The sequence below is a fragment of the Choloepus didactylus genome, chromosome 8 (assembly GCF_015220235.1).
Source record: "Choloepus didactylus isolate mChoDid1 chromosome 8, mChoDid1.pri, whole genome shotgun sequence".
Classification (NCBI taxonomy): domain Eukaryota; kingdom Metazoa; phylum Chordata; class Mammalia; order Pilosa; family Megalonychidae; genus Choloepus; species Choloepus didactylus.
The window spans coordinates 35,399,851-35,417,103 of record NC_051314.1 but is presented as its reverse complement, the minus strand read 5'-3'; the positions used below and the strand labels follow the sequence as shown (position 1 = coordinate 35,417,103).

General features: G+C 40.2%; 1 protein-coding gene across 3 annotated transcripts in view; it reads left to right on the top strand.

Moving 5' to 3' along the window:
• The window catches only part of PLXNC1 (plexin C1), a 173,040-nt gene that overhangs the window by 67,114 nt on the left and 88,673 nt on the right, over window positions 1-17,253 (top strand). For all 3 annotated transcript variants that reach the window (XM_037846051.1, XM_037846052.1, XM_037846050.1), the window contains exons 7-9: window positions 3,033-3,117; window positions 5,032-5,134; window positions 5,288-5,389. In XM_037846051.1, coding sequence (XP_037701979.1) covers window positions 3,033-3,117; window positions 5,032-5,134; window positions 5,288-5,389 — 290 coding nt within the window. The remainder of the gene's footprint in view (window positions 1-3,032; window positions 3,118-5,031; window positions 5,135-5,287; window positions 5,390-17,253) is intronic.

The following is a 17,253-nucleotide window of genomic DNA, read 5'->3' as shown; positions in this document are numbered from 1 at the left end:
TCTGGTTGTTCTATCTATAGAAGAGAGTGGTGTATTGAAGTCTCCCATTATTATTATCAAGACATCTATTTCTTCCTTCAGTTTTCCCAATGTTTGTCTCATGTACTTTGGAGCACCTTGATTGGGTGTATAAACATTTATGATTTTTATTTCTTCTTGGTTAATTTTCCCTTTTATTAATATATGGTGTCATTCTTTGTCTCTCATGATGACTTTGCATTTAAAGTTTATTTTGTCCGATATTATTATTGCTACTTCTGCTTTCTTTTGGCTGCAGCTTGCATGGAATCATTTTTTCCATCCTTTCACTTTCAATCTCTTTGTGTCGCTGGTTCTAAGATGAATCTCTTGTAAACAGCATATTGATGGGTCATACTTTTAAATCCATTCTGCCAGTCTGTATCTTTTAATTGATTGTTTAATTCATTCACATTCAATTTTATTACCATGAAGGCAGTTCTTGAACCAACCATCTTATCCTTCAGTTTTTATTTGTCAAATATATCCCCACCCTACCCCCACTTCTTTTTTTCCTATAAGCTACCCTTACTAATATTTTTCAGTTCTGTGCCCTTCTCCAGACCTTTCTCTCCTTTTTTTTTTTTTTTTTTTCTCAGCCAGTAGAATGCCCTTGAATATTTCTTGCAGGGCAGATCTCTTGTTAACAAATTCTCTCAGCAAATGTTTCTCTGTGAAGATTTTAAACTCTCCCTCAATTTTAAAAGATAGCTTTGTGGATAAAGAATTCCTGGCTAGCAATTTTTCTCTTTCAGAATCTTCAATATATCATGCCACTGCCTTCTCACCTCTGTGGTGCCCACTGAGTAGTCAGTACTTTATCTTATGTGGTTTCCCTTGTATGTGGTGAATTGCTTCTCTCTTACTGCTTTCAGGACTTTCTCATTCTCTTCAGCATTTGACAATATGATTAATATATGTCTCACAGTGGGTTTATTTGGATTTATTCTATTTGGAGTTCATTGGGCATCTTTGGTTTGAATATTTATGTCATTTAGAAGGGTTGGGACGTTTTCCCTAACTTTGTCTTCAAATACTCTTCCTAGCCCTTTACTCTTCTCTTCTCCTTCTGGGACACAATGATTCTTATATTTGTGTGCTTCATGTTGTCCATCATTTCCCTGAGCTCCATTTCAACTTTTTCGATTTTTTTCACCATTTTTTCTTTTGTGCATTTGCATTCAATTGTTATGTCCTCTAATTCACTTATTCTTTCTTCTGCTTCTTCAAATCTGCTGTTGTGTGTCTATTTTAAATTTGATCAACAGTATCTTTTATTTCCATAAGAACTGCTATTTTTTTTTATTTACTCTTTTAAATTCTTCTTTATGCTCTTCTGGAGTCTTCTTGATGTCCTTTATGTCTTTAGCCAACCCACTGAAGTTGTTTTGGAGATTTGTGTGTACTTCTTTGATTAGTTGCTCCAAGTTCTGTATCTCCTCCAGCTTTTTTTAATTTGTTAGTTAGGCTTGTCCATATTTTCTTCTTTCTTCATATGCTTTGTCATTTTATGTTGGTTTTGGGGCATTTTCTTATCCTGATAAGGTTACTTTGGGAAATGCAGGATTACTTGAACATTTATATATATTTTTTGGCAGTGCCACAGCTTGCTGGAGTGCACTTTCCCTGTCTTCCCAGCAGATGGTGCTCTTGAGTCACCTCTCACCCTCAAGCCAGCTTTCCCCCAACTTTGCCTGTGTGCTGGATGGGGTCCAAACCAGGTGGAAATCCAATCAGCACACCATTTCTCCATGAGCACTTGGGACTGCCAGTTCTGAGGTTGCAGTGTGGGCCCTGTGCAGTTCAGTAGGGATTCCACTGAAGGGCACAGTGGGTCTGGTGATTCCCGGGCCTCCGAGTGGATCACTCTCGGGCTCTGGGGCTGTGTGTCTCACCCTCCAGCTCAAATGTGCCCTGCTCTCTGCCTGCTGTGTGCCCCTGAGCCTCTGGGTTGTGAGAGGGGCTCCTGGCTCTTCCCTGTGGTGCCCTCACCTACCCCTGCCTCTCGCCTGTGCACACCATGGATTTCCATGGAGGGGGAGAGTAAATGTGGTCAATACTGGTCTGCTGCCTCTGGTTTCCCTCATGGGAGCTCCTGGCCATGTGGCTCTGGATGATTATCTCCCCAGCTAATTGCTGAGATGAGTGCAGGGGAGTGCAGAGCTGCTCATTCCCCTGCTCAGCAACCATCTTGCCACTGCCAGCCCAGGTGATGGTCTCACCTGAATAAACTCACCCCATCCTTTGAGATGCAGTTTCTCTGCTTTTTTGTCCAAGTCCCCACCACATACTGTAGAAGTCCCTCTCTGGCCACTCACACTCTGAAACTGCTGTCCAGGATGTCCTCTGGCTCCTCTCTAGTTTCTTTCACAGAGAAGTTTGCTCCGCCTCACCTTCCTGGAAGCCTCTGGTGCTGATTTAACACAGGTTTTATCCTTTTTACTTTATTCTTTTGGGGTTTTCTAACCAAGGGCAAATTTTCAAAAGCAAATATAAAAACATTCATCATAGATTTGGCAACAGTTGACTCAGAGATTATGGATCCCAGCCTACGGGAACCACACCTTAGAGTTTGTTAGGTAAATATTTGTAGTGCAGATTTTTCAGAAGGTGCAGGATTTCCTTTCTAACATTCTGGTTATCATGTTCTAGACATTTCTTGCTCAGTGACTTGTTTTATTCTTATGTTGTGGCCAATTACAAGCTGAGATAGTAATCCCGGGGAGAGTATGTGATGGAAATGGGCTGGAAAATGGCTTTTCCTAGTGATTATCCATGGGAGGCTAGGAACGCAGGTCGGGTTTGGGTCTGTTTGCAGACTTGTGATGTGCACTTTGGCTGCCTGGCGTGAATGGCCCATGGGAAGAACCACATACTGATTGAAATGTGAGAGAACAGCTGGCACACCCCACCCTCTATGCAGAGGAGGCAAAAATATTTATCTTTTGCATTTACAGCTATGCTTGACTATAGCAGGAACCCACCGTAAATGACTTTTTCCCCCTTCCCACCAGATGTTTTAGTTGTCAACGTGATATTCTTCGGTTCTTGGAATTTATCAGAAAGATTCAACTTTACCAACTGCTCATCATTAAGAGAGTAAGATTTTATTTGAAATTTAAATATTCTATCGTTGGCTTTAATTTATTTATTTGTTTTGCTCTTCAATTTCCTAAAGAACTCTTTTGTGGAGTAGAACTTTCCAAAGTGCTGTTTGGAGCCTGGCCTAATGAGGGATAGGAGAGCCCCTGAGTTCATAAGCCCAGCTAGTTCATTCAAGCCCTAACAATTGAGGTTTGAATGACTCTGCTTAAATGTTTGTATTCATGGGGAAATATATTTTCCCCAGAACAAGTTCTGCTTGGAACAGAGTGGCTTCTGGAGTTTGGGTGGAGGGAGAGACAGTGAGCATGGGGTTAGGGGGAAGGTGTACTCAAGGAGAAGGACAAGCTGAAGTGCCTGTCACCAAAAGAACATGTTAATCCTCCCTGCTTTTTACCATCATTGGCCTCTTTGGGCCACCGTACCCCTCTGAGTTAGAGCCTCACCTCACAACTTGCCTTCAAAAGCAGAGAGAAGACAGAGGAAATATGTTTCTCAGATTCCTGGTTTTCCAGTTGGAAGTGGGATGGAGGTTTCCATAGAAACAATGGCAGCCTGTTTTATTAGCGACTCTGATTCAAGTGTCTTGAGTACCAAATTGGGCTTGTTTTGGTTTGGCCTGGGAGCTGTTGCTTCTCTGGAGAAAATGAATCCAAATTCTAAACTGAATTGGGAAGTGACTCTACAATTAGTAACACAGGAGCCCCTGGAACTCATTTTTACCACAGAGGTGCTTTGAAAGAGGCATGATACAAGGTTGAGATCAGTCATTTCTAGTACGTGGAATGAATTTAAGGAGGAAAAATATAAAACTCGACAGAAAGCTTCAGAAGCCCCTGAAAACAGGAAAGAAAAGCTGTCACTTAAATAGATTTGTATACCTCAAAGAAAATTTAAAGAGAAGCAACTTCACTTGACCCCCAGTTTTAGAAGCCAGACAAAAGGAGGTAACTTGCTCTAGGTTGGTCCCACAACTAGATAGTAAAGAATGAGAATTAGATGCAGATGATTGCCCTTTCTGTCAAGTAACTTTCCTGTTAAAAAAGCACTTGGTACAGTACTCACTCCTGGGTAGCGATAAGAGCACAAATCACAAAACTTGTCTCAAGCCCACTTAAGTGGCTTGATAAAAACAGAAGCAAATCTGTGTATTCTGCACTTTCCATAGGTCAGAATCTCAGAAAGCTTCATTATTTCTTGAAAAATATATACAATATGAATTGCACTGGTCCTCTCCACTGGCCCAGGCCCAAGGCCTCCCCTGGCCTCCCTTGGCTATGTTTCTAAACCAACCTCGATTTCCATTTTTATCATTCCTGTTTTAACTATGATTATTCTAATGAGTGCTTTTCATGTCCTCCACTGTTACCCATGCATGATCGGTTATTTAATTAGTAGACACAATTCGTTCTTAATTTGATTAAAATGCAAACACTGGCACCCCATTCCCTCTGCTTGCCAGGTAACACTCTTTGTCTCACGTCTTCCAGGCAGCTGGCAGTGTTTCTGCTCAGACGAGTGAAAGTGTGCTGATCGGGAAAGGAGGAGAAAGGGAGAGAGAGGGATATCCAGTGGCAGACTTAGCTGAGGGTAGACAAGTAGCAGAACTGGATTCAGAAACAGGTCCTATGGGCTTCTGTTATCTACTGTTACAGCAGGTGACCCAGCTTCAGGTTTCCATGGCAACTCCCTAGGGTCCCTCAGTCCTGAGGGCTGCTCAGAGCAGGGCACAGGGCTACTGCTCTGTCCCCAGCCTCAAAGGCCTGTCCTCTCTCCCCTTTGGTTCACCACAGTCTGTCGAGGGATTTTTCTTTTTTTATATGCTTGTACGCCATGTCACACATGGGAAATTTTAGGATGTGAACCTTTTCCTTAAAATGTAGGAACTAAGTTGGTTTTCCGTGTTGCCAGATGCCCAGTATGTATTGGAACTGGCTGTGCTTGGTGTAAAAGTGAGAAAAAGTGTATCCACCCCTTCACAGCTTGTGACCCTCCTGATTACAAGAGAAACCAGGTAAAGTGACATTTCTGGTATTACAAGGTCTAACCAAAAATAAATGTTTGTGACCTCCCCTCCCTGCTGCCAGGCCCCAGCCCACCTTTTGTGTTTATTTCAAACTTTGATTCTCCCACCCATTTTGATGTTGAAAGATGCTTTTCATTTCAGGAATTCTGTCAAGTTGCTGTTGAGAAATGGGCACCATCTAAGACAGCTGGAGGAGGAGGAGTCAAGGAGAACAAGAGCAACACCACCAAGCAGGGTTTACGGGTGAGACTTTATTTTTGCACCGATGTTGGAAAAATCCCCTTTTCAATGACAACAGCAACTCCTACTACTTTGGGTTCCTTGAAGAAAATTCCTGGTTTTACTTTCTATCAAAATTCCCTTTCTTATATTTGGTTTTTAACCAAGTTTCACTTAATTGGCTCCATACATCAAAGACTGCACACTCACATGAAAGAAATTAAAACTCTGTAATTATGAAAAATGATGTTGTACTGGTAGAAGTAGAATTCTAAAGGTGACTTTGTGGCTCATGCGTGGAGCTAGAAGGAAGTATAGCAAACAGCACTGATTGCATTTCTGGGGTTTATGTAAGCGTGTGGGGTCTGTATAAGGACACTCTTCTGTGCTTTGCAGAAATGATCTAACCATCTGACAGTGCTAAAACAGTTGCCATTGAATATATATTTCTCTCTCCTTCTCAAAAATGGTTATAATTCAATAGGATTCCCATAGAAATTCCTCTTTTTTTCTTCATAGTAAATCACCAAGCTCAACTAACAGACATGTTTGAAAAGATGGGACATAATCATGTAAATTTTCCAGCTTTATTGAGCCTTGAAGTGATGGCTTCACTCAGGTGGCAGAAGTTCATTGAGCCTCTGCTATGGAATGAAAAACAAACAAACGACAAGTTCCCGCTCTCATTAACCTTGGGGTCTAGTATGAAAAGGCAAATTAAAAACAACAGCCTATTAACTAGCCTCCCTTTTCTATTTCATTACTCATTTGTGGCCTTGATTTTTCCATTTGCTGCTATGTAAAGGTCAAGTGCCAATATAAATAAGTAACACGTTTTTATCATTACTGAAAAGTTGATAGTAACTTTAAGTGAATTAAGTAAAAGGCGGAATGACTGTGAATCAAAATGGTTCTGACGTTAATTAAAGACATTGGAAAAGCTTGGTGTGCCAATGTGTCCAGACTTTAAAAGTCTTTGAGGTTTTATGAAGTGGTGGGCTACTTTTCCCATTTGTTGATAAAACTAAGACAGTGGCAGGAACTTGGCCATAGAGCCAGCAGCTTTATAAAAAAATAAAAATTAAAGTTTTTATTTTGAGATAATTGTAGATTCGCATGCGGTTGTAAAAAATAATGGAGAAAGAGCCCATGCATGTACCTTTTACCTAGTTTCTCCCAATAATTGGTAGTAATTTCCCTCTTTTCATTTCTGATTTTCATTATTTGTATCCTCTCTTTTTTCTTTGTCAGTCTAGCTAAAGAGTTGTCAATTTTGTTGATCTTTTCAACGAACCAACTTTTGGTTTTGTTCATTCTCTCTCTCTCTTTTTTTTTTTTATTGCATTTATCTCCATTCCAATCTGTGTTATTTCCTTCATTCTGCTTGCTTTGGGTTTAGTTTGCCCTTCTTTTCTAGTTCTTGCAGTTTTGAGTTTAGGTCTCTGATTTGGAATCTGTCCTCATTTTTAATGTAAGCATTTAGAGCTATAAATTTCCCTCTCAGCACTGCCTTTGCTGTATCCCATAGGTTTTGGTATGTTGTATTTTCATTTTCGTTTGCCTCAAGATATTTCCTAAATTTCCTTCTGATTTCCTCATTAAACCTATGTTGTTTAATAGTGTGCTGTTTAATTTCCACATGTTTGTGAATTTTCCCTTTCTCCCTCTGTTGTTGATTTCTAGTTTCATTCTTTTGTGGTCACAGAATATACACTGAATGATGTCAGTATTTTTGAATTTATTGAGATTTGTTTTATGACCCAACATGTGGTCTATCCTGGAGAATGATCCATGTGCCCTCAAGAAGAATGTGTGTTCTGTTTTCATTTGGTGCAGTGTTCTGCATATGTCTGTTGGGTCTAGTTGGTTTAGTGTATCATTCAGGTCTTATACTTCCTTATTGATCATCTGACTAGATGCTCTATCTATTATTGAGAGTAGTGTGTTAAAGTCTCTTACTATTAATGTAGAACTTTCAATTTCTCCCTTCAAATCTGTCAGTATTTGCATCATATATTTTGGGGCCCTGCTGTTAGGTGCATTTATATTTATGAGTGTTGAATATTCCTGTTGAATGGTTCCTTTTATCAATATGTTATAACCATCTTTGTCTCTTGTAACTGTTTTTGGCTTAAAGTCTATTTTATCCAAAATTAATATAGCCATCCCAGCTCTTTTTTGTTACTACTTGCATGACATATTTTCTCCATTCTTTCATTGTCAACCTACTTGTATCTTTGACTTTAAGGTGAATATCTTGCAGACAGCCTTTGTTGCTGACAGGGCAACGCTGAAATGAGACACAGACACAAAGTTAAGATTTAAGGGAGCAGGGGACCCACAGCATCGTGTGCCAAGTGGGTGCTGATGCACCTGTGCTCCAGTTATTTATTCGTTTGTTACACAAAGCTAGACTATGCTACGTGATCAAAAGCATTCAGGGTCTCTCAGATATTAATCTTTACATCCTGCTGCAGATAAGAAGGAACAATCTGGGGTCAATGGTTAACGCTGCTGTCATAGTCACAAGACACACATCTTTACAAGGCGTGCCTACACTGCATTCCATGCAGGCTTGTGGCCCAGTGTTCCAGGCCACCACCCCGGACATGGTCTAAGTGACATGAAAAGCTTGGTTCCCCACAAGCCTTTAGTTGGGTTATGTTTTTTAATCCATTCTGACAGTCTCTGCCATTTGACTGGAGTATTTAATCCATTTACATTTAAAATCACTACTGATTATACATGTCTGTCTTCTGCCATTTTGCTATTTAGCCTTTGTATACCTTTTTTGTCCCTCACTTCTGTCAAAGTCTATTTAATATTTATTTGCTTTCTTGTGCTGTATCATATTGAGTGCCTTCTCATTTCTACCTGGATATATTTTTTATCTGTTTTCCTTGTGGTTACCATAGGGTTAAAATTTAACTTCCTAAATATGTAATAGTTACATTTGGTTTGATAGCAACTTAGCTTAAGTAATATGCACATATACTTTTCCTATGCCCTTCTCTCCCCAACTATTTTTTTTTTACTCATTACCTCTTAAATATTTGTACATTGCATGTCCAAAAACATAGATTTGTCATTTTTATGCATTTGCATTTTAGCCCATGTAGGAAGTAAGGAATGGAGTTTACATACCATACCATACCATACCATACAATAATACTGGCATTTATAATTACCCAAATGGTTACCTTTACTACAGGTCTTTATTTCTTTATGCTGCTTTGAACCACTGTCTAGTGTCCTTTCCTTTCAGGCTGAAGAACTTCTTTTAGCATTACTTGTAGGGCAGTTCTAGTGGTGATAAACTCTGTCAGGTTTTGTTTACATGAGAATGTCTTAATCTCTCCCTCATTTTGAAAGAGTCATGCCAGATATAAAATTCTTGGCTGGCAATTGTTTTCCTTCAGTACTTTAACAATTTCAACCCATTGCCTTCTTGTCATCATGGTTTCTGATGAGAAATCAATGCTCAATCTCATTGGGATTCCCTTGTATGTCATGCATTGGTTTTCTCTTGCAGCTTTCAGAACTCTCTCCTTGTCTTTTGCATTTGACAGTGTAATCAGTGTATTATGGGGTGTGTTTTTCTTCATATTTATCCTGTTTGGTGTTTTCTGGGCTTCTTGGATGTGCATATTCATGCCTTTTGCTAAGTTTGGGAAGTTCTCTATCATTATTTCTTTGATTATTCCTTCTGCCCCTTTCTCTCTTTTTTCTCCTTCTGGGACTCTCATAATGCATATATTGGTGCTCTTTGGTGTCCCATAGCTTACTTAGGCTGTTCTCACTTTTAATATTTCTCTTTTCTTTCTGTTCCAGAGCCTGACTCATTTCAAGTGTGTTGTCTTCAAGTTCACTGATTCTTTCTTCTGCCAGCTCCATTCTGTTCTTGAAACCCTTCTGGGCATTTTTCATTATTGTGATCTTCAACTCCAGTAGTTCTGTTTGGTTCCTTTTTTAAATTCCTATCTCTTCGACTCTCATACTGTTCATTATTTTCCTGATATCCTGTAGTTCTTTTTTCTGTTCTTTCCTTCATCTACTTAGGCATTTTTAAGATCATTTTTTTAAAATCTTTGTTCAGTAGGTCCACACTTTTGTCTTCTGTGATGATGTTTTCTATATTTTTATTCTTTTCCTTTGGATGGGCCATCATTTCCTGTTTCTTTGTCTTGTACTCTTTTTTGCATACTGTGTGTTTAATATTTTTAAAAATTAACTCTGGGATTTACTCCCTGAACTGTCTGTTTCCTGGTTTTGTAATCAGCTGGTGATAAGACAGAGCTTTTCTTGATCTTCAGTCCTATCAGGAAGTTCTGCCCAATATGAGTGTACTGTGCGGGTTTTCCCTGTCTTACTGGGCTTCTGTCTTGTCCTGGGATTTTGCTTCTGTTGTTTTACAGTTCCCGTTTATATAAGTTTGATTGTCCCCTCAGCTTCCCAGGGGACAAACCTCCCTGTCTTGGGTATCAGAAGTCTTCAGGTTCCAGACTGTCCTTTTGTTGTCTCAAGCTGCTTTTGCTTGGAGGGCAGCTTCTGCAAGGAGGGTCACCCTGGGGTGGACTTCCCCAAGTCAGCCTTTCCCAGCCAAAACAGGGTCAGAGACCCAGGAAGTGGGTACAGACTGGCTCCAAAATGCCCTGAGGAGGGGATCAGGAAGGGTGCCAAAGACTTCTATGGTGCCCCAAAGTTGAGCTTTCCTAGCCATTCAGCAAATCAAGCAAGTGCAGCCTTTCAGCTAACTGTCCACTGCAGTCTTGAGGAAGCCTTGTGTCTTTAAATCTCCACCACCTCTGCCGCTGTCCAGGGAGGGTTGAAACAATGCCTACCGCTGCCTTTGTCTAGGGCAGGTTGAAACAGTAGCTGCCCTCAGAGCCAGGACCCAGTGATCCAAATTTGCTAATCAGAAGCCATGATCAGTGCTCGGGGGATGGGCGTCGGTAGCTGCCACATGGAGAGAGCAATTTACAGTCCCTTACTGTATTTTATCAGTCTTCCTCCAGCTCTTCCCTGGATGCTGTACAGTGTTCTTCTGGCCTTTGGAGTTCCAAAATAGTTGTTTCAGACAGTTCCTGCCTGTTTAATAGTTGTTTTAGTGGGGAGACTGAGTCCTGGAGCTCCCTACTCTGCCATCTTCCCTGGAATTCCCCTACAGGCAGTGGCTTTTTCAACTGCTTTCATTTTAAAGAAAAAAATTAATTATCAAGTCACTGTATCCTTGGTTTCCTCTCTGTGTCTTCCTGTACCTTTTGAACTCTGACACTTCTGTGGGTTAACAGAACTGTGGTCAGGCAGAGAGCAGGAGGCTAAAAGGAAACTAAAGCCCAACCAAGTCTTTGGTGTTTCTCCATGGATTACCCTTCTTGGTCTGGAGAAAGACATTTTGTTGGTACTGAATTTTTTTTTTTTTTTTAACTATCTGACTCACCCAAACAAAATAGTGATTTTGCTTGATAGGGATTGGAACTTTCTTTGCCACAGGCAAGATTTCTGGTGCTCTATGAAACACTGCTGTCTTTCATTATGACGTGGAATGTGTAACATGCCTGTTTCCAGTTTTTGTCCTCATGTTGGCCTTGAATGAAGCACCCAACCTCTTTCCAACTCTTTTAGTAGCACAGCAGCCATCGAGAGCTTTAGTCTAACGCCCCTCACACATCACATATCACTATGTGCTTCTTCAGTGCGGGCAGAGTCAGAGCTGATCCTGAGCGTGGCTTTAGTCTTCCCACAGACATTTATTGAGCACTGTATAAGTGTCATTTTACTGAGCTGGATACCATGAGAAGGACACAAATGACTCAGGCACATCTCTTGTCATCGGTCTCAAGAATCTTAGATACACATACACAGAAAACAATACAAGATAGACAATATTAGCATAGGAATGGTACCAGAAATTATAAAACCCAGGCTATGTCTTAGTCATCCCTTTATTTCTGGATAAATAAATATCCTTGTGCCTGGCAGATAAAAACACTCCATCTATGTGGTTGGCTAAGGCTTTGATGGATGGATGGGTTGACTGATGGAGAGGGACGAGAAGTATTCAGAAGCATGGAGACAGTGGAGGGGGGTCGTCAAAGCAGAAGACAAGCATAAGCAAAGGTGCAGTGTGGGGCAGGAGCTGCCAGGGCAAATGTGCAGGAAACCCCAAGTAATTCAATTCTGTTGGAGCAGAGGATGCAGGGAATGAAGGGAGATGACGGTGAAACAACCCTGAAGCTCACATGTATAAGGCCTTGCACACCAGCCTTCAGAGTTTTGACTTTAATCTTCAATGGCAATGGGATGTTATTCAGGACATTTTATGTTTTTTAATGTTTGAATTTGCTCATCCAAGAATATGGAGCTTATGGTTCAAGTCCGAGTTTTGACCAGTTACCCTCATGCTGTTTCATGGCCTTACGGTACATGCCTGCACTTGGATCCCAAAACGTGTGCTGTCATTTACCTTGGGGACTGCATTAAGGAAAAGCTTCAGCAAAGAGGGAAACTAACTCAAAAACCTGTATTTGATCTTCGGATGAGAAGTATTTTCTGCTGTAAAGTGCAGTGTCTGTCTCTCTGTCTCTTGGAAAATCCACATTTTTAAAAGGCGAATCCATATCAGGGACTGTTGGCCCTGTCAGCCTGCCCTAATCACTTTCCCTTCCTTTTCCTAACAGTCTTATATCTGGTGCCTTCACCTGCTGAAAGCAGAAATGGCTGCCCTCTCTTTCCTGTTCTCAAGGAAAGGTTGTAAAGATCTATGATATCATGTCATTGTAATATTTGTTATTCTTCAAGATATGCTTATCACTACCAGGCAGAAATAAAATGTGCTTGGACATGTCTCCTGCTTTTGAGGAATTTACATTCAAATCATTCTTTCTTTCTTTCTCTTCCTTGCACCTTCTTTGCTCTTTCTCTATTGCTTTTTGAATGTGCCTCTTCATTTCTCACAGGCAATCCAAATTGGCTCTTGCCTTCAATAGTGAAACTGAATTTAACAAATACCTCTTTGAGTACTTTCTTTAGGCCCAGCACTTCCAATTGTTAATGCATTCATTTGTTTATCAATTTATTCAAAATGTGTTAATTGTGTACCTGCTATGTACTAGGCAGGTAGGCAGAATGTGTCCCTTCATTGAGTTTGCATTGTAGAATTTATAATATCTTGGAGGACACAAGATTCATTTTAATGAAGCAGCTGAGTGTACACAATAGAGAAAGATACAAGAATACCATAATGTACAAAATTGAACAGTGGTAGCTGATATTTGTTGAGCATAAATGTCCTGAGCTCAGAGTGTCACTATATTTAAGCAGCACAATGGACCTATTTTCCCCATTCTAGACAAGGAAATTCCGACCTAGGGTAAGTAGGTAATAAATGGCCAATAAGAGATTTGAACCCAGGCAGTCTGACTTCAGAGCCCGCAGTCTTAACCACTACTCTGCATTGAATGACCTAAATTAGATATAAACAAGTGTTAAACCATGTAGTATTTTTCTTAATATTCATTTTATTGAGATATATTCAGATACCACGCAGTCATACAAAACAAATCATACATTCGATTGTTCACAGTACCATTACATAGTTGTACATTCATCACCAAAATCAATCCCTGACACCTTCATTATCACACACACAAAAATAACAAGAATAATAATTAAAGTGAAAAAGAGCAATTAAAGTAAAAAAGAACACTGGGTGCCTTTGTCTGTTTGTTTGTTTGTTTGTTTCCTTCCCCCATTTTTCTACTCATCCATCCATAAACTAGACAAAGGGGAGTGTGGTCCTTATGGCTTTCCCAATCCCATTGTCACCCCTCATAAGTTACATTTTTATACAATTGTCTTCAAGATTCATAGGTTCTGGGTTGTAGTTTGATAGTTTCAGGTATCTACCACCAGCTACCCCAATTCATTACAACCTAAAAAGGGTGGTCTATATTGTGCATAAGATGAACCATGTAGTATTGATGATATAAGTCAGTCTAGCTAGGAGGAGACCAAACCTGGCTTCTCTTGGCTTCAGGCTGTCAGCGCCTGCCCCATTTGTGCCAGGGATGTGGGTTGAGACCAAGCTCTGCAGCTGGGTTAGGCTGTGAGGGGAAGGAGACAGTGAAGGTTGAGGTCTGGTCATAGTGAAGTAGGGAGACCTAGGACAGGCTGAGCATCTTCTCTAAGACCAAAAGAGCAGAGGAGCCCTGAAAGAGGGGAATGGAGGCCCATTTGAGATTGGAGCAGTAAGAATCGCATGCCCAAGTTGAAACTTGGCAGAAGGAGTGGATTTTGAGTGGCTGGGTTTAAGTTGAAAGCAGGAGCCTCTATTGAAGGGAAAAGAGCCCAGGGAAGTCACCCAGTCCAACCCTGAGGAGCCACGCTCACAAGGTTAAATGGCCAAGGTAACACCATTAGGGGGCAGCCCATGTCAGCCTGCCCTTGGAGTCCCCAATGCAAGTAATGAGCCTTGGTCTCTTAGCACAGGCCTTCACCTGTCACCTTCTCCCAGGAAGTCTCCAGGTTTTCTCAGGAGGCATTAACAGTTGACAGTTCCTGGGACCCACTGGAGGTCATATCCAATTTTCCTGCAACTGGTACCAGTGACTACCATGAAGAGGCATTTGCCTGGAGGCTGAGCATCCAATGGATAACTTTTGTTCCATTTAACTCTAATTTTTCTTTGGTGGGATCATATTTTGCTATTTTCTTACCATATCTCACTTCCTTTTACACTTTCCCCTCACCACTGCTGGTTACCACTCTTGTCAATTTATACATTTCATTAATATATTACTTTCATCCTCTTCTCAGTCATTAATAAAGATGTTAAATAATTCTGAACCAAATACTCACCCCTGTAGGGCCCTACAGGACATTTTCCTTTAATTAGTCATGCTACCTTTCATCTCTCTAATGTCCTTTGGTTTCAGATTTCCAGCTGATTTTGAATTCATGTGACTTTTTATCCAGTTCTGTTTGAACTAATTTCACAAGTGAAAATCTAAGAGACATTTTACTCAGTGTTGATTCAGGTTCTGACTTACAGAGAGCTTTGCTATATTCAGATTTTTTAAAACAGATTAATAGAGTACAGTTTGGTCTTAATAAACTGAGTCTGCCTAATGCACCTCTTTCCAATATTCTTTTCAATCACAGCAGTATTTTCTCCATTAATGTAATTTGAATTGTGTTCATGTCAGACTTCACAAAAGGAACTCTTACTGTCAAGAGTAATCCTCTTAAACCTTTTCAAAGATAACTATTTCTTAGTGGTTGTCCCATTTCCAGGATCTTACAATAACTTAGTTTTTTAAAAAATAAAAATAATCTGATGTTCTGTAAATCACCTAATTAACCAGTGTCTAATGCGCTTCCTTATACAAAACAGGGAGTCATATAAGTTTGTGAGAGACCAGAGCTCAAAGGATTCGATTAAATAAATTTAAAGTTGTGCAACTATTTAAAAATAACCCTCTTAATTCTTAAAAAATAGCTCACAGAAAGAAGCTTGCTCCCTGGTTAATTACGGGACAACAACGGGCTCTGATGGATGCTCTCAGTGATATTTTGACTTGATGCTTAGAAATCCTTGGGCATAGGATAAAGGGGGAATCCCTGTAGGACGGGAGAGACTCTTTGCATCCGGCTAGATTATGCTTTTAAATGAACCCCTTCTGTGCGTAAGTGCATGGGCCCCAGTGCTTCATGTCAGGTCATGAATGAACCCTTGATTAAAATACAAAAATAGACCTAAAAAAGTAAACATTTGGAATATTTATAGGGAGGTCATTCTTTGCTTTTTTGTCCAGCCTGGATTTTTTTAAAATCCTTATCAGCAAAAGTAGAATACATTATATTTCAAGAATTGTTGCAGCTATAGGACTGCCCTATCTTTTCTTTTCCTCTTTTCTTCTCTTTTCTGTTTCGTTTCTTTTTTAACATTTTCTTGTACATCTGCACTGTTTGTTTGATGGGCTCCTCCTGGTAGCTCTTTAACCCACTTATTAAGATTAGGAGTAGTCTGAGCAAACAAAAGATCCCTAATCTGACCCTCTTTGAAAGGGACTAGAAGCATCTGCTTTGATGAGATAGGCCAAGAGCTGGATTCCATCCTGGACAGCCAGTGGAAACTTCTCTAAACAAAAAGGTTTTAAAATGAAATCCTTTTGAAGTGGCAAGGCTGTCTCTACTCAGGGGGAAATAAGTTAATAAGACAGCGTGGCAGATCCTCTGATGGTGTTTGTAGAGCTATTTAAGGAGCAAAATCTTTTTTATATTACTTATAAGGCTCTCTTTATTCTCTACTGAGAGTAGAGAAGTAGCTTTTAATTGGCATGTTTGAAAATTTTGCTGGAGCAGACATCAACAGTATAAATATAAGAAGCAGGAAGGACTGTCTAGAAAGAAGGAAACTGGGAATCATAGTTGACATGGATGTGCGTTAAGTCTACAGTGTGGTTTGCTCAGAAAAAAGAAAAGTCAGCCTTGCTTCCCCGAGAATACAGCGGACTCCTCTAGCACAAGGGTCAGCAAACTTTTTCTACAAAGAGCCAGACAGTAGATATTTTAGGTTTTTAGGCCATACAGTCTTAGTTCCAACCACTCAACTCTGCTGTTGACAGTGTGAAAGCAGTAGAAACAATATGTAAACAAATGAGCATGGTGATGTTTCAATAAAATTTTATTTATGAATGCAGAAATCTGAGGTTCATGTATTTTCATGTCATGAAATATTCTTCTTCTGATATTTTTTCAGCTATTTAAAAATGTTAATTCATTTTTTGTTCACAGGCTACACAAAAACAGGTAGCAGGGTCGATTTGGCCTGTGGGGCTGTAGTTTGCTGACTCCTGAACTCAAGCACACACAGATCATACGTCCCCCACAAAACCTGGCATTGTCCTAGGGACCCTGTAGATGCTTAATAAATACTTGTTCACTTAGCCGTCACCAGCAGAGTAAGCCTTTTGCCATACAACACACACTTGACATTTGCAAAGAATTTATCTTGAGTTTTTGCTAATCTCTCCATTCTAAGTACCACTCTAGTAGATAATTCCCCCCATAAAATGCAGTCAAGTATAACAGAATAATTGAAGTAACCCCTTCAGGCCCTTAGTGATTCTATAAATATGGGGCTAAAGTCCATTACAAAGTGTTTAAAATAAATCCTGTCACTGAAAACAATTCTCTGTCGCGTTACATCATTGCTGTGATGACAGTAACGATGAATTTACCTCGATCTGCAAAACCAATCCATAGTGATGATGAGTGGTGGTGACTGTTCTACCATATAGCTCCTGTGTTTGGTGAGAAGTGGAATGATAGAATACCTGTCTCTGACGGGGGTGGGGGGTGGGGGGAGGGGAGTGGGGAGGGCAGCCCCAGCAAACCCATAGCACTGTCCCAAGGAGCACTACCCACACAAAGGAGTCACGTCAAGAAGCAGATGTCAGGCAGATGTTGGACATCACTGCAGTTCTCCCAGTGGCCAAGTGGCTTCTGCCTGGACTCTGTCTCCGAGTAGGTACACTCAGAATTGATGGTTAAGCCAAATTTCACATGATTATGCATCTCTGAACCTTGGGGTTGTTTTCAAATATCAAGAGTGTGAGTATGAAACTGACTCATGCTGAAGCTCTGCTATACTTTATATTGGCCAGAATTATAGAATATCATGTCCTGTTTGGCTCACCTTATTGTCAGAAGACAGAGTTGCTGAAAATGGTCTGCAGTAGAACAACTACATGATCAAAAAGATAGAAGGTAACATCTGTAGGAGAAAACTGAAAGAAATCAGGATTGTTTTGTCTTAAGAAGAGAAAGTGACTCTTGCCATGAAATAAAGGGCTCTTTTTTCAAAAGGAAATTTGATAAGACAT